This window comes from Hemibagrus wyckioides, linkage group LG09 (assembly GCF_019097595.1).
Source record: "Hemibagrus wyckioides isolate EC202008001 linkage group LG09, SWU_Hwy_1.0, whole genome shotgun sequence".
NCBI lineage: Eukaryota > Metazoa > Chordata > Actinopteri > Siluriformes > Bagridae > Hemibagrus > Hemibagrus wyckioides.
The window spans coordinates 7,955,179-7,977,458 of record NC_080718.1 but is presented as its reverse complement, the minus strand read 5'-3'; the positions used below and the strand labels follow the sequence as shown (position 1 = coordinate 7,977,458).

The window sequence follows — 22,280 nt, the reverse complement described above, 5'->3', positions numbered from 1 at the left end:
CACTCTCACTTTCTCTCTCGTGTAGCTTTGATAAGTGTTTGGTAATGAGGGGCGTCTGCACACATGGCGAGGGAGGCAGGTTTTTGGCGGTTAGGACCGCCTGCGCTCCGTAGCCTCATTCAGTCCTGCCGCTGTGACGTGCCCATTAATCAGCCTCTCTGGCACTGGCTACAGCACACAGCACAGCCAGGGATCAATAGCATCCCCCCACCCCATCTCTAACTTCAACACGCACACACAAAAGCAGAGAGTGAGGTATTGGATAGGCCTGCACAGACTGGAGAATGCCACACGTCTCCTCCTGATGCTCTGGTGCCACCGAACATTACAAAGAGGCATTATGGAACATTACACCATCTGCTCTGCTCCCTGCCTGTTCAACTCAAGACCATTCTGTGTCTGTGGGAGGAGAATCTTCTTAAAAACCATTAAAAAAAAAAAAAAAAAAAAAGACACACAAATTAGATTTATCCTTTCAGGCTTCAAATCCATCACTGCAAAAGAAATGGACAAGAAGGATTGAGTAATACATCAGTTTTCTCCCAGAATGCTTGTTTCACTTAATCGTTAAAAAAAACATGTTAACTCCATGAGAGAGGATCAACCTGTAGCCATGCAACAGTTGGTTACAGCAAAATCAATATGACACCCTACTGCAGGCCAAGTATTGACACAGCAGGCTGGACAGCTGATCTAGCACAAAGCTTGTGTCCAAAAAAGATCCAGCTGGATCAATGGATTATAAATGTAGCCCTGAGAAACTCTGCTAATAACCACACTCCAATTTCCCGGTATAGCAGGTGGCACGTGAGCAAGAGGCGGCTTCGAGAGAGAGGCATGGAAAAGCTGCTAACTCAGACAGCATTTAATGCTTGAAAAATTCTTAAGCAATAAAAAATATGAAACTGTTAATAACACATTTATTCTACTAGAGATTATTTTTGCTGAAAAATAAGCAGAAAATTTGTTCCGTAAACTTTTTTTTCCGGGATCATTACTAATATTTAATCACTTGAATGCTTTTCAACTGAACACCTTAACATTTGTGACTCTTAGCCACTTCATGCATTTCATTAGATAGTGCAGTGAAAAGATATGTTTAGTGAGCCAAGTATGTACATATTTTTGCACATCAAACAGACATAAAATTCGGAGTGGTGTACTAAAAGTTAATGAAAACTGCACAAATGTAAGTTATGTTAAGCAAACAGCAGCAACCTGACCTTTTAATCTTCTATTACAAATGAATGCTATGAATATTCAATTCCGTATCCAGCAGACAGCGAAACAATAAAAACAAGCCTGAGTCTGATTCAAGGACAGTTCATTGAAAGTTGAAGAAACTGTTAAAAACTATAAGAGATTTAATTTCTTTTTGTTCCAAGTTATGCTGAAAAAAAATGAACAGAAAAACATTACAAAACACAAGATGATAAATCAGCAGCACCCATTATCAGGTCAGGGTCATAACTCAAGAGGGCTAAGGACAGCGGAGAAAATTAATTATGTGCTGATTAACAGCAAACTACCTGATGTCACACATTTGCCCACCACTCAAACGAATGCCGACTTCTGGAGGTCATGAAGAAACCAGAAAGGGCTGCCAAGAGAATAGCAACTGCAACTGTAAATTATTCCCATAGAAGGATAGAGGGGCACTGATAAAAGGCTTAGCTCACATGACGTTCATTAATTGCTACCCAAATAATTAATTTCTGTATCGAGCAGGCATTTCTCTGAAGCCTGGTGGGGGAAGTGGAGATTCTCAGTGGGACGTGGATTTCTTCCCCTCATTACGGTGTTTTGAGTCTCATGTCAAATTTGGTTTATACATTCGTAGAGATGGGGAAACTAGATTGTCATGGACTACACCTAGGCTAGCCTGATAGGTGTGAGCTATCATTAGATTAGGTTTTAAGCAAAAATTCGTTAATGCAAGAGATTCATTATGAATATATGGTGTTATGTTTTATTCTATTTGGACTAAAAAGATTTTTTTTGCTGCAACATTAAGCATACAGAACCCAGTCTGTCTGTTTAATCCGAACAACAGACATCTCATGGAACAAGGTTTAAAGCAAGAGGTGGAAGAGATAATAGGCATTAGGCATAAAGACACAGACAGAGCAGATGTGAGAACTGGATTTGTACAAACTCATCACACACATGTGCACATGGCACACAAATTGAATAAGAAAATCTCCTCAAAAAAAACAGTATGTGTTGCCTTTGCTTCCTTTGAGATGGGAGGGAAAAGTCACTGATAAATGATTGTGACCAAAGTTTAATTCAAATGAATCAGTTTAAATGGCACCATTTACATTTGATATAATTTATTACCAACAAAGAAAGGTCAGCAGTAAAAGCTGGTCCCGTTGCAGTGCTAAGAGCATACAAAAGAGTCTTTTTTTTCTCTCTTACAAAAACATATATACAACCTTTAAACATGTATGTAATTTGTCACTCCCATCTTGGGGTAATTCTTCTATCATAGAAAGCTGTTTATGGCTTCAGTAACCAGATGCATTACAAGTCAGGATGCAATAAACCTAAAAAGGTGGAGTTTGAGTTCCAGCATGCTTAAAAACTAATTATGAAATTTACTTTTATAAATGAGTATTAGCCATACAGTGATTACACAGCTTAACAGTGGCAGCATTTATGGCCACCTTAAAAATGCTCCATTTACTTTGCTCCTTGTGAATCTTACTGCATTTAATAAAAGATTACTAAAGGCTATCCAACCTCTGGCATGCAAAGAAAAATACAAAAATAAAATCAATAAGAATTAGATGAAAGCATAGAATAAAAAAAAGGCATTTTTATAAAACCAATTCAATGATTTTTGAATGATTAATAAACATTATGTAAGCTTTCTGTGGAAAAACAAACAAACAAAAAAAAAAAAGATCAGCAGCAAACTAATAACAGTATATTAAATCTTCATAAATAATGATACTTTGTTTATTAAATTTTCAAAAAAATAAAATAAAATAAAAAAGAAATAAAAGCCACTGAACAGAAAGAGAAGAAAAGAGGGTTGGTATTAATCTCCAACACAAACACCAAGGCCTACATTTAAATCAAAATTGTTCCTGAAATCACTAAATTCAAGTAACAAAAAGTATAAATAATGTGACTTGAGTCACAGTTACTGATCTGTATGGTAAATACAAGTTAATATTCTGAAATATACACCTAATCTTTAAATCAGTTTTCATTTTAATTATATTTAAAATGATCTCTGCTCTCTCTTGAGGTTCTGGGTTTCTATTGTTGGTTGAAGCGTAATATTCAACAGAAAATAAGAAAAAAAAAGAACATCAAGGAGGTTTTCACACTGGCAGTTTAGTCTGAAACAGCAGGATGAATAATCGGTAAATGGGAAAGCTGTCATGTGGACCGGGAAGCACACCGTGGTACAGAACCTAGGAGGTGGTTTGAGTTCGGTTGCAGTGGAACTGTGCACTGATTTCCATGAATGTGAATGCAAACTCGAACTCGGGCCTGTGCTTGTCCAGGAAGTAACCTGCGCTTGTTGTGACATTGTAAGTTTCCACAACACACATGTGTTGTGGAAGGGGGCAGGGGAACATTGCAGGACACAGAAGAGGTTAGTGGCAGGGGAACATTGCAGGACACAGAAGAGGTTAGACTGCACACAATAGCACCAAAATAATAAACCAAAAAAAAAAAAAGTTGTGTTATAAAATAAACACAACTGCATGGGGGGGTTTGATAGAATAAAAGTGAGTCTGAAACCGGGGGACACTGTAAATAATTGCACATGGATTTGGACCAGTGTGAAAACCAGTGTGAAAACCACAGCAGTTAAGAGACATCTTGATGAGGAAGAGGACCTACCGGTACTGTGAGAGCTGTAATGCTGCTGGAGCTGAGTGTGGGATCTCTGAGCTGTTGTTTGTATACCACTTTGTACTTGGAGATGACACCATTAGGGTTACTGGGCTGTGTCCAGTTTAGGAAGATGGAGTAAGCACCTGTGGGCCATGCTGTGGGCAAATCCATATCCTCTGGCTCAGCCTCCAGAGTAAGGATGGAGCTCCAAGAGCTGGAGGCAGAGCCCTGAGAGTTGTGGGCAGTGACTCTGTACTCATACTGAGTGAATGGCTTGAGGTTGTCTGAAGCATCAATAAACTCCAGAGGACCATCAGACCAGATAAAGACCAGGAGTTCCTCTAGGGTTCCTCTCAGCCGTCTGCAAGATAAAGGAAGACCAATCATATTTACACACAATGCGTATATATGAGCTTAAAGAAATCTTATTTTATTGGTAGATATGCTCTTATATTTGCTCTGATATGCTCTGAATAAAATATTTTCATTTATTGAAACAATAATTGTCTGTATTGTGTTATTGCTAAGTGTGCATTTTGCTTTTGTTCTTTATTGTGTAATTTATCAGTTGTGAAAAGTGTCGCTATTTCCACCCAGAAACCGTGAGCTATACAATCATTTGCACTTGTCTGTCACATGACCAAAGGTGAAGGCTTAAAAAACAAAAAAGCAGAATGTGTTGTTTTTCTTTTCTTATAAATCAAATATGGAAATTACAGTTTTATACAACACCCTTTAGCCACTCTCTAAGCTGAAATGTGAGTTATTATATGTACTGTAACATTATCTGAACAAGACAAGCTGTTTTTCTAAAGATTCTTAAACAAGCTCTTAAACAATCTGTTAATAACCCCCACTGGAACACTGCTATATACTACTATCAGAAAATAATAGACCAACTTAAATGCCAATTCAGGAAGCTGCCACTTCACAGAGAGAATCAGAGGAAATGAGAACAGGGCACAGAGAGGATATGGAAGGCAGAGAGGCAAATGAAGGAGGAGAAAGGCAGGATGCTGTGCTCCACACAGGGCAAACCTCGTTAATTCAGCTACATTAAAGCCAGTGCCTCCATGCTGCTGCAGAAAATGACATACAGGCTCCTTTAATGTGGCCCCTGCTGGCCCCACTCGGCCCAACACTCCCTAATCCGACCACCACATTCAAATAAAGACAAACAGTGATGAGCAGGGGGGAGAAAAGCCACACGCCGTGCCTCTAAACTGCAGCATGCTGCGGGGAACAGAGGCCTGACGCATACACACGCACAGACACACAAAGATAATAACTATCCTTGCAAAACTCGCCATTTTCTCTTGATTTGTAACTCACGTGTGTGTGTGTGAAGGACAAACATCAGATTGATAAGGAGACAGGACAAAGTCAACACTAGATAAACAGAATGGATCTGAATTTGATGTAATGTTGATCTCTGGTATCACCTTAAACGGGGACCACAACATGACAAGTCTTTTTAAAGCCAACAGTGGATTCTCTGGCTCCTCCATAAGCGGGTGTATTGCATTCTTCCGCATTTATCCGAGCCCAAATCACGGCTCAAAACAAATCCGGCCTCATGTGTTCTAAGCGCTTGCACCTCTGCGGGTATGCTAATGATATTTCTTCAGGACTTATCCCGGCTTAGGCTGGTGTGACCTCGCGTATGGATGACATTGGTCAACATGCCATGCTGCCCTTGATGAAAGCTCTTGCAATATCATCCACCCGTGGGGAGATGAGAGGAGAGGAGACGAAAAGGAAGGAGAGGACGATAGAAAAACGATTTCAGAGTGACCTGCAAACTTTGCAAATCTCTATTATGGATATTATGAGTATATACATATATATATGTGTGTGTGTGTGTGTAAAAACCATGTATAATTCTATAACACTGCGAGCAAAATCCTTAACTAAAAAAACTAAATATGAATTTTTCAACCAACTTTCAGTTTTAATCAACAAAATATACGCATATTGCACATTTTATAAACAGATGGCACATAAAAATAGAGTAAGTGATGATGTTTTTAGTGAAACCACTACAAAATATTAATAAATTATTGAGGTATCCCGCTAATGAGATACTCAAATAGGCATATAAATAAACGGATATGTGGGCAGACGCACAAATGAAACTGATGGCAAAAATCTGTGATGGCCAGTAAACTTGCCTTGAGTTCCTGAACATTTCATTAACAGGAAGCAAGCAATTAAGAAAAAATATTTTAGACATTTGACCTTGCCCTGACCTTGACCTTATTTGGATCAGTTCCACAATCTAATCAGTACACCTGCTGGTTTCTGTGATAATACCAAATAAACCCTACGTCAGAAGGATCAACTCACAGACGGATACATGGATGGACATTCTGAAAACATAATGCCTCCACCACCTAGTGGTGAAAAATAACAGTTGAGCATGGTCCTCAGCATGGCCAAACTTTAGGAGAGAGAATACAAGATAAATTATTGAAGAAATGGATGTTTATAATGCAGGTGATAACTGGAACTAACTGTAAATAATGTAACTAACTGCAAAAAAGTGGAATCTGTCCTCCATTAATGAATTAAACATCATAATCCTTAACAGATTGCTATGATATAGCAGAATAACACAGCCATACTGTTATATAAAAAAGTCTACTTCGTCAACTTTAGGTAACCATTTTAGAACGTATCACACCACCACCACCACATTATGCTTGTGTAACTGCACGGTCTTAGCATGTTTTGTATTTATTACATATTATACACAAACAGAACTTTTCTAATTATCTCTTTTACTGGTATCTCTTTTACTGGTAATCTCTTTTACTGGTTCACAAACTGAGTGGTAATGGCGGCATGTTAATGAAAGGATTTAAAGTGTGTTTAGTTTTGTTTTTACAGTATGTAAGCTCTCTGTGTGTGTGTGTGTGTGTGTGTGAGAGAGAGAGAGAGTGAGAGAGAGAGAGAGAGAGAGAGAGAGAGAGAGAGAGAGCATAATTACAGAGTACAGAGTTAGCTGTCCTCCATTCTCCCTAAACAGAGAAGAGTCAGAAGTCTCTGAGGCTTGATGTGATAGTGCCATGTCAACGTAAGCTTCCTTCCTCACGCAGCATTGCGGCATCCTGTTTCATATCACTCTTTCTAGCACTGCTGGAATAATCAGAGTCAGCGGGGCCGTGTCAGCTTCCATTTACAGCGCATCATAAATGCAGCAGCAATCGCACTCTGTCTGACTGCGCCTCACTGATGGAGCTTTGATATCCGTATATAAGCGCTCTGCATATAGTGGTTTTCTCTTCCACACTCAGCTGGAGTAGATGCTGACAAGTGTGACCAAGTGGATTTGCCCTGTTCACCTCAAGGTCATGACATAATTACTGTTTATCATGTTCCATCACTACACTGTTGTGCCTTCAACCCAGCCCTAAGCCTTCAGAGCGCACTTCTTATTTTTAAATAAAGTATTCATGGTCAATTTTTTTCCCGTCAATCAAAAAAAAAAAAAAACTCTATCAGACTGCAGCTAAACTAAGTGAATCAGACTTTGAATACAAGCCCTATCTCCATACATACAGCTATGTACAGTAAAGTACAATTTTTCTAAGTTATGTTTTACTACTATTTATTAAAGTTAAATATTACTACTGAAAGGATTTTTATAATTGCTCAGGAAAATACAAAAGAGGTAGAAAGTAAGTATAAAGGCAAAAGAAATGGCAAGAATTAAAACAGTGGCAGTTCAATCTCAGAATACAGAACAGGTCAAACCATGATGCAGATTACTATACTCTACAACAACAGAGACTGCATGTTGTCAGTTTTCAGCCAACACCAAAATGTAGATGCTTAATGCTTCTAAATAAGTGATCTAAATAAATGAGTGGTTAAATTAAATAAGCTTATGAATAGATCTAAGATTACAGACTTGCTGAGTTGAAGAATGGACAAATCCAGGGTCATACACCACTACATATTAGCGACTGCTTTTTACACCCAAGGTGTGTGTGTGTGTGTGTGTGTGTGTGTTGGTACCTGTATAGGAAGTATGCCTTGATCAAACCATTGGGCTTGCGTGGAGAACTCCAGCGCACTTCAATAACCGCTGCTCCTGCTGCTCTGAGCTCAGGGGGATCCAGAGCCTTAGGTGCTGCTTCATTTGTCTGGACAGAGATGCCTTCCCCGACGCCACAACCACCTACAGCATGGTTTCACACACACATTTTTTCGCATAACAAACAGACACTAGACGTTCCACAATGCTCATGAACAGAAACCCCAAATAAAAATGCAACAGACATGAGATAAAAGAGATATTCAAGTGTTTAAGTGTTTAAACACAGAGACTATGAAGTCTTAATCAGAAGCCTAAACTGTACAACACTTGCTAAGTTATTTATTACACAGAATAAATAACTCAACAGTACCTGCTTGGCAGGCTTGAACTCTTATTTCGTAGGTGGTGTACGGGTCTAGTCCATCAAGCATCAGGAACTGGTCAGGAGCAGCTGACCGAGACAGGGGTCGCTCTGTACCGGCATTCAGCAAGACACTGTAGTCCAGGGGAAGACTAGAGTTATACACACCTAGAACACAAGACAAAAGGATTGTCAAGCAAGATACATTTTTTTAGAAGTCGTGACTTAGTCACATAATTTTCACATCCACTCTAATTTCTATCAGTCTACTGTGCAACAGACTGATGCTCTTCACTTTATTTTTTGTAACCATAAAAAAGTATTTTGGAAATTATTACATAACGGGTGGATCTGGATCCAAGTTTTAATTTTTTTAAACCATATTTTCTCTCAATCTGGTCATTTTCTAATTCCCACATCTAGATGACTCCCTTAAAAAGTGCAATACCAATTTAGTTTTCTTTGGCTCCCAGCCATGGACCATGGATGGCAGTGGAATTGTCTGGATTTAAATTGAATTATTTCTATAAGCAATAAATTGCCTACTATAAGTCTGATTCAAGTCTTATTTTGCACCCCACCCCATTTAGGAGGACATTTCTAAACCTAAATAAAAAGACTGCACACTTTATTTCTTAAGGTTTTTATTTTTAATAATCTGAAAACCAAAAGTGTCATTTCAGAGCATTCTGGGTTTTTATTGGAATAGACAAATATATATTGGAAGCTAAAATGTTACTTCTCAGGTAATGCCTGCTTTTGTTTTTGAGGAAAAACTCTGTATATTTGGGTAAGGGAGTGGAAAAAAGAAAAATGAGGCTTGCAAGTACAGAGATTTTTGCTAAATGACAGTATTGCTTGTAAACCAGCAAGTCTTTGTGTGCAAAGTTCATGTTTCCTCTCAATGATTTCTTTTTTTGTTACACACACACACACACACACACGCACACACACACACACACACACACACGCACACATCCCTTCTGAAAATCTGCCATGACACATTTGAAGTCAGAGATCCAGGGTCCTGGTGTTGGAGCTTTGTTAATATTCCCATCACTGGTGCCTTTCATAATTTACAGCAACTAGAGGCTGATAGGTTATTCAACATTTATGAGGCCTGCAATGTATTCCGAGCGGCCTGATTATCTTTACAAATGAAAAAGTTAAATTATTCAACTTCCTTCATTGCCACCTCCCTTAGCAGATGTAGTCTTTTGCCCGAGACACAAACCCTGCTCAAATTAGACAGTGCTTTGATCAGCGCTCCCCTGCCAGGAAAGTTCAATCGCACAGGTCCTTAAGTTCTATTATTTACAACTAATCATGGACTTTGGAGTTTTCCCCCACTTTCACAACGAATAAGACTCTAATAAGAAATAATGGCACAAAGGGAAGGAAAAGGAATGCGGCATCAAATCTGATACGTCAAATGCAGGTGCGCCTTGCAAATCCACGGCCGATTTGGTATTTGGACTTAACCAACCGTGAGAGATTGTAGTTTAAAGCCATAGATTTTTTTTTTGCCTCTCGGAATGTAAAGTCGATAAACGGGCCCGGCTATGTAAATGTTTTCAGCAGCCACAGGGGCTAGTTAAGGGCTTTTAGGGTGTAATTGAGGCTTCTGAACAGGTTCCTCTCATATGAAAGAGGCCTAATGAGACAATAATAACAAAAGATGGACCATCTGCGGCAGACAATGCTTGAAGGTAGCATGCATGAATATATATATATACATATATATATATATATATATATATATATTTACACACACTCACACAGACAGTCGCATGCAAGAACAGCTTCCCAAAAAAATACCCGCTCCCTTTCTCTTCCTGACATACATACACACGCTCAGCAGGTGGACAGTGTAATAGGTGTGAGCGTGCAGGGCTTGAATGGGAATGAGATTGTGTTGGGCCTTGCAGAAGTGAGGATGAAGCGAGAGAGAACTCAGGAAGAAGGGGGGCAGTTGTTTGTTTGTTCGCACACTTGTTTGTTTGTGTTCATGCTCTCTGGGTGGGAGAACGCTCAGTCTTGGCAGCCCCACAATGCTCAGCGGGACCCTGCAGATGGGCCCACCGTTGCCTGCAAAGGCAAACACATGCTGATTGATCAGCGGAGGCCAGTGGGTTGCAGGCTGCCACTGCAAAGATTAGAGGAATCACTGAGGGCCGTCACAAGGACAGAACATTTCACATTAGAGAGTGAGAGAGGGAGATAGTGAGAGTGTGTGTGGGGGTGTGTGACAGAAAGAGACACAGACAGTGAAACAGAGTGTGTGAAAGAGATAGAGTAAAAGAACATGAGAGAGAGGGAGGGAGAGAGAGAGAGAGAGAGAGAGAGACAACATATGTGAAAGAAAAATTGAGTGTGCAAGAGAGTGTGTGTGAAAGAGCCTGTGCAAAAGATTGAGGTGATATAGTGTGTGTGTGTGTGTGTGTGTGAGAGAGAGAGAGAGACAGATTGAAAGGGAGAGAGTGAGAGAGACAGAGAGAGAGAGAGAGAGAGAGTGAGTATGGGAGTGTGTGTGTCTGTGTCTGTGTGTGTATGTGTGTGTGTCTGTGTGCAAGCAAGACAGAGTGAGAGTGTGTGTGAAAGAGTCTGTGAAAAATTGAGAGTGATATAGTGTCTGAGAGAGACAGAGTGTGTGTAAAAGAGAGAGTGAGTGAGTGAGTGAGTGAGTGAGTGAAAGAGAAAGAGTGGGTGGATGAGAGAGAGAGAGAGAGAGAGAGAGTGAGAGAGAGAGAGAGAGAGAGAGAGAGGGAGAGAGAGAGAGAGAGAGAGAGAGGGAGAGGGGAGAGAGCGAGTGAGGGGGAGAGAGAGAGAGAGTGAGAGGGACCTGCACTGTCAAGAGTCCTCACCTGGCTGCTCCTGAACTTCAGCTCACTAACACACAAACACGGTTTTACACAAGGATCAGCTGCACACAAGAACAATCAGACCTCAACAAATGATAACACTACATAAACAAAACTACATCACCCATATGGAACAAACAAACACAAGCACAAAAGTAAAATGCAGTGGCCCTAAATCAATCGACAGTACACTGCAGCTGAGAACAGTGAGTGAACACCAACATAGAATCATGCTGGCAATCATGTAAGTATACACTCGGTAAGCACACGGTGGACAATGTAAGAAATCATGGCTTCCTACAGAGAAGAGTGTGTGCACACACAGTGCAACAACACCACAGTGGAGCTGCACATTCTAACAGTGAGTGAAAAAGTTTCAATGAGTTTTCCCTCCTGCCCATCCTGTTGGGAGAGAGCTGCGTTTTAGCTGGATAGCACATATCCACCTGCCACAACTTGAGGGACAGAAACACACTGACCCACCCATAACACACAGCCCTGTTTGTCTTCTGTATGTTTAATGGTATTCATTTATATTCTATCATGTATATGGTCCTATGTCCTTATGGAAACTCGGTCCTATGTATTTAATGCATTAATAAGAGTTGTTCTTCGCACTGTAGTGCTTTAGCATATACAGGTAGATGGTCATGCCAACAAAGCTTGTTGAATTAGGGAGGAAAAAATTGTGTGATTGTATGTGTGAGAGAGAATGAGAGTCAAAGTGAGGGAGAGAGACTTCAAGAGCAAAGATAAGAGAGAGAGAGAGAGATTTAATGCTAATTCCCACCCTTCAGTCAGCTGAAAGAGCTCCAAAAACCTGAACTGAAATTGCTTCTACAACAAAGATTTTCCTTTTCATAAGTAGAACCAAAAATGTTTGAATGCTCTTTTCTACACAGTTTTATACATAGGCATTCAGATCATACCAGGCCATTCACAGATCTCTTGAGGAACCCTCTGCAGATTTACAAAAAACAACAACAATGGAATGACTAAAAAAAACTAAAAATCAGCCAAGTAAAGCAAAAGACTTTAGACATAAACTGCAGCAGGAACTTTAAACAGCCCCTCAGTAAATCACACTAATGTTAGGAAATCCGCCACTTGAGTTTGAATGTCGAGCTAATTGATTCTCTGCTACGTCCAGCAAACGACTGGCTCGCATAACAATCCTCGCCACGCTCCTCGTAAATTTTCTTCTCCTCGCACAGACACTCTTTTCTGGCCGAAGCGTGGATAAATCATGGCTGAATGATTGCTAAATACAGAAGGTGCATCACGCATTAGGGTGAAAAAAAACATTACCTGGGAGTGACCACGCGACAAAGACAGAGCGTGGACCCAAGACGCTGACGTTATACGGAGCAGGGATTTTCTCCGGGGTGGACACTGGGGTCTGGATGATGTACTGGCTGCTCACACTGCTACCAGCATCGGTGCTGGCCTCCAACTCATAAACGTATCTGCAGAAGCAGAATCATGAAGGAAATATAGACTTCAAATAACTTGCAAAAATCATCAACGTACAAAACAAGTTCATACAAAAGACGTGTGTGTATTTCTTATGTAGTACATTTGTCAGGTAACTGTGTTGTATGTCTCTAGTTCACCACACAAACACACACACACACACACACCCACACACACACACAAGCCTGCATGGAGCCAAAACAGCAATCATTTTTAATATGAAAATCAACACTTCTCTGCAAAACACTATTATTTTGTTCCTGTTTTTTTAGTCAGCATTAATGCAGAATAGATTTAAATATATCCCAAGATATCAAAAGATACCAAGCTAACAAAATACCAAAAAGTGTGCTTTATTCACAATGCATGAGGCTGTGAATTCTCATATTTTCCCATATACGTGGCTTTATAAGTAACAGCATGTCTCCTCTGTGAAATAATTTCTTAAATAAAATCTAAACGTATTTACAATCTAATATGCACCTATGAATGTTTATATGCCCCAAAATACTTCAAATACTTTAATGGAAGGCTTGCTGTTAATTTCCCTTCACCAGCAGAGCTTAAAGCTCCCCAGTGGATCGATAAAGGGTGATGCCATTAAACAGATGACAGTGTTAATGCAATGCTGATCAGTGCCTCCACAGTGATCTTTCAGAGGCCTGATAGATACTTCCACACACGTGCATATGAATGTGTGTTAACGCTCGCCGCTTGGTTATAAAACGCTAAGAGGAAAGCTCTTTCAACACCTGCATGACTTCACAAGATAGATTTAGCTTTTTAACGGTGAGATGTGTCAGTGCAGAGGTCTGCGTCGGCGACGGACGTGGGGTCGTGGTGAACACTGGAGGCTTTTAATTTGCCATAAACTCCGTACACAGCCATTAATACCTTCACATTAACTATTGTTCCAGCACTACCTTTTAAAATAAGCCCATCAGAAATCATATACTGCTCTCATCATTGCCAATAAAGTGCATTAGCACTGCAGATTTGCCAGCGGACACGTTTTACACACGTTCACGCTGAGCCAGCACCAGACGTCTTGTTAGAGATGTGTAAGAAGTCTTAAGTGGTACAAACATGTTGTGATGTACACACTCAGCAAGCAGGAGAAATCTTGGAATAATACATACAATATGTCGACAGGGAGTCTGCGTATTAGATTTAAGTGGCACAGACATGCAGTGCTTTATATCCGGGCTTATGTAGGAATAAAAACATACTAGTGTACGTGTGCAAGTCTTTGCATGGATGTATGATATAATTGCCAAATGCACCGAGCTGCATCAAAGGAAGCGGCATGTTCCTATCAGGTTTGCTCAGATCTTTCGAGGGGGGGAGGGGGGTCGGCTTAATATTTCACTCATCAGACAGACTTTCTACTGTGGTGAGGTATGTGACAGCTAATCAACACTGTCATAAATAATCGATGAGCGTGGCCCACCGGTTAGCCGCTTCCCACGTCTCACTGTAGCCTCGGTGGATAATGAAGTGAACGCTCACCATTGTGCCGTTGCTCACTGAGCTAAATTGGACAAAGGAAAAAGAAAAGGGTCGAGGAGCAGAGAGGGGAATGCCTTTTGGCAGGTCATCTGGAATTACGGCAAATTAAACGTCATGCCTCGACGCGGCCCTCTTTGAAGCGACCATCTAAACAAAGACGGAAAAGGTTGGGGAGGATGGGGAGGGGTTTGACACAGTGACCTATACAAACCATCCAATCAGAGCTCACTGATGGTTTTGACATGTCAAGTATGTGCTGTCAACATGGAATGACAGGATTTTTTTTAAAAAAAAGGAAAGAAAAAAAAGAAAACTGGCTAGTGAAGCTCTGAATGACAACCTGGGCATTAGCTCATCTCTCTCTATAGATAACATAATGAAAACAAACAGATTTATATTGTATCTTAAGCTGCTTATTGGACACAGCCTGTCTTTTCAAATATTTACTCACTATATTGCATAAACAATACAATCCAAATGCATACAGGCAATGTGTGTGTGTGTGTGTGTGTGTGTGTGTGTTTTTACATAAATGAAAAATCAAGATTTTTACGCCTCTGAATGCTCAAAATTTTCTTCCCAGGCAGATGAGAAGATTTAAATGTAAATTATTCATATTAATTATAAACAAAATACAAAAAAATGAGAGAAATGTTGGTACATGTGGAGTTTGAGTGTGGATTTTTTATTTACTCATGTTTGTAATTTTTAAGATAGAAACAAATGAAAAAAATTTGAATCGCATACATTTGTATTTGGGCCCATGAACAATAAATAAATAAATAAATAAATAAATAAATAAACAAACACCTTTGCATTTAAGCATATATAGTTGTGAAATTGTCCAAATTTAAGGAAAAAACAAAAATGTAAGGACAATAAGAACAAAATTAACAAAAGGAACTGATACAAAAAAGTCAATATTAGTAAAAGATTGTATAAATTTTAATTTCATTTAATCATGATTTCTCTACAGCTGCTTTGCGACAATGTTTACAGTTATAAATAAAAAGGAAATCAATTTCTTAAAAGTCAATGAATAATTAATAAATAAAATGACTTCATTTTAATTAAGGTAACAGAACGTACCATTAAAATCTTTTTTTATCCCATTATTATTTAATCCTATTTCAGTTGTGCAACTGTACACAATAAGGTATGACTCGCAGTAACCAGCACTGGACTGATGAATACCTTCAAAGCCAATAGCGCTGTTTATTGGCACACATTTCCCGATTGTTTTCTGAAAACTTTTGACCATATTGGTATTTGAGTGGCTCTCCGTTTGTGAGGAGGAGATTCTTAAAGCGGATTAAAAACGAAGGATTAGGAGCCCCTGATAATCAGCTGCTAATACTGTGTTAAAGATGTGTGTTAGTCATGACAGGACCTGGTGTTAGGCTGCAGGTTGGTGTCTGTGTGCTTGGTCTCGTGTGGGCCACTGGTGTACACACTCTCTCCATCGCGTAGAAGACGGTAGCGTGTGAGAAGGCCGTTGGGTCGGGATGGCTGACACCAATAGAGCTCTACGGCCGTGCTGTTCACCACTATGTGCCTGGGCATGGCCCAGATGCCTGCGTGTTAAAATAAAGCAGTACTGTTAATCTTTTAGCTCTTTCAACTGAAAGGGAGAAAGGAATGAAAATGCCTGCTTAGAAATCAACTGAATAAAAATAAAATGTAAATACAAAAAAATAAAATGCAATGGCAGCTAATAAAAGATATCTTTCATGCTGGACAGGAAGATGTGTATGTGTGTGTGTGTAAGTGCACTAACCTTCTGGTGCATCTTGCAGTGTGCGGCCCATAGATGGCTTACTTGCTCCGCAGCCGGCCACAGTGCAGGCCGTGAGCACAAAGCTGTAGTTTGTGTAAGGCTGCAGTCCTGCAAACACAGTGTAGATACACTCAGTTAAGTGCTGCCACTACACACACAAATACACCCTCCCTCACACACACATACACACACCCTCACACACACACACACACCCTCCCTCACACACACAAACACACCCTCCCTCACACACACATACACACACCCTCACACACACACCCTCACACACACACACCCCTACCAAACTCTGAATGAGACCCCCGCCCATCCCCACCCGTGACATTAGATACTGATAATAGTGACAGATTAGTCTTATGTGTAATTACATGAATGTTATTAATGAGTCTGTAAAACTTTTAAACACACACACACACACCAATATTGTCATTACATTTTATTACTGAACATAATGTGAAAAGAAATTACACACTGATATTGTATTTTGCAACAGACACATCATCTTCATCTGTCAGAATCCAGACTTACAATTTAGCACTTTTTACACTTGTGCAAAATCATTTTGAACAAAATATTATAAATATTTACAGAAATTTTCAGAAAGAAAAAAAATCTTTCTCAGACGAACTATCTGCATTAGGCCGTTGTGGTTGCAGCTCCCAGCCACAGAAGTGAACACTTGTGAGCTGCTGGTTAGTATTCCATCCACCTTCCTTCATTTAACCCAAACACAGATCAATGTTTTCAGAACGCTGAATCGTGTTTGGGTTAAGTAAAGAATTCTGTCAAGCATACTAAACACAAAGGGACAGCCGTTGAACACTGCCTTTAAAGCTTGGCTTCACCATTGCCATGCATGCCATGTCTCGCTCTGTGTGTGTGTGTGTGTGTGTGTGTGTGTGTGTGTTCTGGCATGGCAAATAACCTCATCACAACATTATTTGCAGTGATACTGAATCTTTATCAGGCTACATATTGGATCCCACTGGAAGGATACATTTATTTTGGTATTTACTGATAAGCAGACATAAGCAGTTCCGCTGCTATGGAACTTTATTACTGCAGTTTCAACTAAATATATATATACAGAAATATCTTACACAATCCCTGATAGTTAGCACATCTTTTACTAGAATTATTTCTTTTAGTAGACCAGTGCGTCATCAAAAAAAAAAAACATTTATTCCACTTTAAGTCACTAGAGTATGATTATTATTTTTTACTTAAACATCTTGCTTCTACAGTTTTCATGTGAACTCAAGGGGGCACTCTAAGTCTGATTAAGACGTATGTGACATCAATAAAACTTCAAAAAATAAAAAAATAAAAAAATAAAAAACTCGAAGAGAGACGGTACAATCATTTTAGCGCTCACCCCTTCAAGCATCCCATTTGTAGCGCGAGACTAACGCAAAGTGAAACAATGCCATAACTGTCATCCAAATTGTTCTGTACAGTGCAATGAGGAAGTGCGGGGTAATAAATGACATAAAATGGTCGTTTATTGACAAGCTGCCATTTACTGTTTGCATTAGAGAATATGAGAAGATGATGGCCGCACGTCCCTTCTCCCTAAAGGTACCGGAATGAAGGAGAAAGATCTGGAAAGCTTCCCTTGCTGCACTGGTAAATGCCTCTAAATAATTAAGCACTGACTTCCTGTGTACAATTACTTTTCGTTATTAATTCCCACCCCCTGTCTGGAGGGTATTATGGAGTGATTTGTGGGTTCCACATGATGCTGGAGATGACCTGCGATGCCTTTTACAGGCTCAGCTTCTTCCTCGTCCCTCTGTTCCTCCCCCACTCTCTGCTCAGGCATAATTTAGAGAAGGTTGAGGTTCCTTCTCCTCCTCGCTCCTCTCATGTGTCACAACATGGCCACTCAGATGTGTGTTCTGTGACAGAGAAATATTAGCTCCAAACGGGAGTCAGACAGGCCCGTTCACCAGCTCCGAGCACGAGAAACCAATGACTTTGAATGTTCGTGTTATGTCTGCGTGGGGGACAAGCCATTAGAGCTTGTATCACATTAAATCATCGAGCTGTTTAGCTGTGTCATTTGAAAAGAATACTGAGAGAAATTACTGGCTGTGTGTGTGACTGACTGGCAAGTTAGAAAAATATTATTATCCACCAGAAAAGTAGTTCTGGGGAATTTTTTTTTTCAAAATTGCCTCAAATAATAATAATGTTACTTTAGATACAAAAAAACTGTGGTTAGTGTAAATGCATACATGAAAATATGCACAACCATAATAATAATAATAATAATAATTTATTATTATTATTGTCATATCATTTGATAATAAATTAAAGTTTTGCTCATAAGCAACCTTTTAAAATTATTTTCCCCCCAAAAATCTTATTTATAATTTGTATGAAAAATATTTTGTATTTCTAATATTTGAAGATAAAAACAGTAGAACCCCATAAACAAGGTCTGAGTATAATATTATCAATAATATAAACATGGACATACATATAATACGTGGATGGCAGCACAACATATCCTTTCTATACTTGCAAACATGACTACATACGAGCTGCTAATGAAGAGTCACAGATATATTAGACTCACCAGGGATGTCGGGGAAAATTCAGCAGTGCATCTTCTAAGTAAAAAGCATGTAAATTTTGCCTGGGTTAAACTGTACGAGTCAAGGGGAAGTCTTGAAGTCATGATAATTCTCACTCTCCCTTACTCTCTCATCTCTAGGCAGATAATTTGGCAATTAAGTCTAAACAAAAGGGCATTGTTGTGCAGCGGCACTTTCACTGGAATCATGGCGCTTCGTCTGAAGATGCTGTGAGTGCCTGAGTCAAGGTTAACTTATTCCAACACTGAGGTCAATTACTACCAGCACATTTTGTTTGCAAATGTGCCATGGTATCATTCTCACTCTCTTTCACCCTCCCACACTCTCTCTCTCTCTCTCTCGCTCTCTCTCTCTCTCGCTCTCTCACACACACACACACACACACACACACAAAGCTATCTTCAATCTGCTGTGTTAAGTCCATTCAAAGTCCAATCTTTAGGCTTCCTAAACAATAAACACTTAGCTAAGGAAAAAAGCTGCAATTATTCAGCTGTCATTTTAAGGAAGTAAGTGTTCTACCTTTGGTATTGGCTTTTCTTTTCTTTTGGTGAGACAAAGCAATTTAACACAAGTGATTCTTTCCTTATTCGGTTATTGTTTTTTGGGAGGGCCTTGACCATAGAGGCTGTGAAGTTTCAAAGTGTGTGTGTGTGTGTGTGTGTGAGAGAGAGAGAGAGAGAGAGAGAGAGGGCGCTCTAATAGCACAATCACGTCAGACATTTGGGACGCAGACGACTCTGGACTCCTTTTGTCATTTCTTCGACATAAACAAATGCAGCATGGATATCAAGGCCTGCTTCTGCCTCTCAAGAAGTCCTAAATGTGCTGTGCTGCCCACCCGCCAAATCCGCCGTCATACCGTCACATGCCTAGAATCCCAGAGCAATCGATTGGCTCCTGCTGCCATGTGCCAACTCCAGGGCCTTCAGAGAGAAAGGGTGAAAGACGCAGCGCTGAAATATCTTTACTTAGCAGAGAGCTGCTTGGGTGCTTTGGAAGAGCCCCGATTTCGAGCTTACACACAAACATGCGCTGCTTTCCAGGACTTGGTTCCAGCATGCAGTGGGTTTTGATGTCTGAGAAATGACAAAGCAGCTCTCATGAGTAACGGCAGACAGGATGCCAATGGAGCAAGTCTGCAAATCATTTCACAAAAAAGTGCTAACTGTTTATGCCATCCAATTAAACTCACATCAGACCTCACGTCTGATGAAAGACTGATGTTAAATAAGTGAAATGTTAGATTTTTTTTTTACTCCAATAAATGAAAGCAATTTACCAATTTACCAGAACGTGAGTGTTTGAAAGGGAGTGCTGCTGGATGCTTCTGCTCACTCCGCTTGCCTGTTTTCAGCACTCCCAAAGCCGACGCTCTCTCTCTCTCTCTCTCTCTCTCTCTCAGGACAAGCTCTCAGCATGCTGTTTCATTCATATTAATTGTGACTGGAAGAAGATCTGACGCTTCCCAAAAAATATGCGCCTCACTCAGATTTGATAATCATGTCATTGATAGTGTCGGCAAGCGAGGAACGACTAGCATTTGGCTTTCTTTTTTCTCCCCTCATCCTGCCACATGAATTATGCATATCATATTTCCTCCAGAGAGGGACACTTAAAGCACATATGTCCTATTTGCATAGAGCCATCTACATAAATGTTTTACAAATAAATAAAACAGCTTATTATTATTATTATTATTATTATTATTATTATGCACTGGACCATTATTATGCATAACTATACTAGTACTAATACACCTTGGTAGTTTTACTTTTACCTAATAATAATAATAATAATAATAATAATAATAATAATAATAATCAACATTATCGTTATTCATTATTCAAGATTCAAGATTATTGTTTATTAAATATTTATCAAATAATTTGTGGAATACTACTACTACTTAACCTAAGTATTATTATTATTATTATTATTATTTTTTATTATTACTATTATTATTACTATTATTATTATTATTATTATTTCTTGTTGTTGCACAAATTATTCAATAATATAAAATTAATAATAATATTAATCTGATTCCAAGACAAAAGCAAAAATAGGTCTTTACACAGTGAGCCACTCTCTCAGCATGTGTGAAAAGCTGTGTGTTGTGAAGCTGCCTGTTTCCGTGTGTTAAGCTCGGCAATTGCGTGTGTGTGTGTGTGTCCCCGTGCAAATTCTCGGCCCAGCAACGGATGGCTCAGGGCCAGAAATGCAGCTCCACTCCTGGGCAGATATAAAAGAGACCCCACAAATCACGGGGGCCCTGGTGCCTGATGGGCAGGGCAGCACGCTCATTGCGGGAATCAGGTGTAAATTCAGTCATTAGATTGCTTCCAGAAAACAGCGTGCATAAATAAAGGGCTGTCTGCACTGAGGGGACGCTGGACCTACTCCCTCTTCTCTCAGTTCATACTGCTGCTACTCTGCTGCTGCTGCTGGAGGTGTGAGGGAGTGGCTGCTCTCAGCTGCCAGATAGATTCATCACTCACTCTCGGAATGCACACGCTCACACACGAACACATGCGTGCACACTCATGCACACACTTTTGCTACTACATTACGTCACATGATGTGCAGACCAGTGAATGTGCTATATTCTATAAAGAGTATTGTTTCTAAAGTGTGTCTTGAGCAGACTACAATCATGTACTGCTGACCAGAAACAGAAATCTTTACAAGTTTAAGTTTACAGCTTAGTTTATTGCTAATATCACCATCACTCACTGTGTTTTTAACTTGCTTATACAAAGTGGCCCAAAGATGCTTGTGGAGTGGAGTAAAACTGGAAAATACACACTGCAAAAGTTTTATACCTTGGACTGTATGCTCCATCTCTCCATGTGTATGTGTGTGGATGAGCCCGACTCCAGTCTGGTTAAGCCGATACTCCCGTACAACTCCGTTCGGTTTAGAAGGGGCGTCCCAGGTGATGTGAAGAGTTTTGGGCCCCAGAGCACTCACTGCTGGAGAAGCTACCCCTTCAGGTACCCCCTGGACAGTCACTGCCACCACCTAGACACACACATGCGCACACACACACACAGAAAGGAATTACAGAGCAATTTGCCCTAATGGAGGCTTGGATATCCTTCTCTAATAGAATGTCACTAGTGGTTTCGGTTCTTGTCTTTAGGAGTGGCAGACTATTAGGAGAGGGCAGGGAGAGGTGGTTAAGGTTCTTTCTTTCTTTTTATTTTTTTCTGTCTCTCCACTGTTCTCTGCTTGTTTGCAGCCTGGCCCAGGCACTAGCCTGATGTGCTTTTGTGAGCCCACAGAGTGTCCACAGAGATTAAATCAGCATCCTCAGGCCCCCATGCCCTGGCAGGTAATTGCTCCCCCTGTATTGGGGCCTACAATAATTGCAACTGTTTGGATAATGCTTGCAGGTGTACAAGTTAATCCCTCCTCCATGCTTCACTTAAAATCTGCCAAGTTTGGGAAGAAGAGGAAAACGACGGAGACGGAAAAGTATCATCAGGGGCCCAGAGCTTTAACAGGGCATCCTAAGTGCGTCTCGGAAAGTGCTGTTTCCGTTCTCTCCAGTTTCTTCAGCACGCCTCGGAGAACAATAATCACCTGATCTAAAATGGGACACGCAGAGAGTTGAGTAAGTTCTTTCATCTGGAGCAGACGGCAATTATAGCAAGATAACACTGATGTGGCTTAGATAGATGCTCCTGAAGAACCATACGCTGCTATCAGAAATATCCAGTCGGCTCAGCACTTCATAATTAGACAGCAGGAGCAGGGCTGGAAGAACGAACTTCTGCAG

General features: G+C 40.1%; 1 protein-coding gene across 1 annotated transcript in view; it reads right to left on the bottom strand.

Moving 5' to 3' along the window:
* Nucleotides 1-22,280, bottom strand: part of ush2a (Usher syndrome 2A (autosomal recessive, mild)) — a 214,114-nt gene that overhangs the window by 21,689 nt on the left and 170,145 nt on the right. The window contains exons 55-61 of the mRNA XM_058398879.1: nucleotides 21,322-21,520; nucleotides 15,882-15,989; nucleotides 15,495-15,678; nucleotides 12,431-12,588; nucleotides 8,271-8,429; nucleotides 7,879-8,041; nucleotides 3,865-4,219 (exon numbers count right to left, since the gene is read on the bottom strand). Of these exons, the coding sequence (XP_058254862.1) occupies nucleotides 3,865-4,219; nucleotides 7,879-8,041; nucleotides 8,271-8,429; nucleotides 12,431-12,588; nucleotides 15,495-15,678; nucleotides 15,882-15,989; nucleotides 21,322-21,520 (1,326 nt within the window). The remainder of the gene's footprint in view (nucleotides 1-3,864; nucleotides 4,220-7,878; nucleotides 8,042-8,270; nucleotides 8,430-12,430; nucleotides 12,589-15,494; nucleotides 15,679-15,881; nucleotides 15,990-21,321; nucleotides 21,521-22,280) is intronic.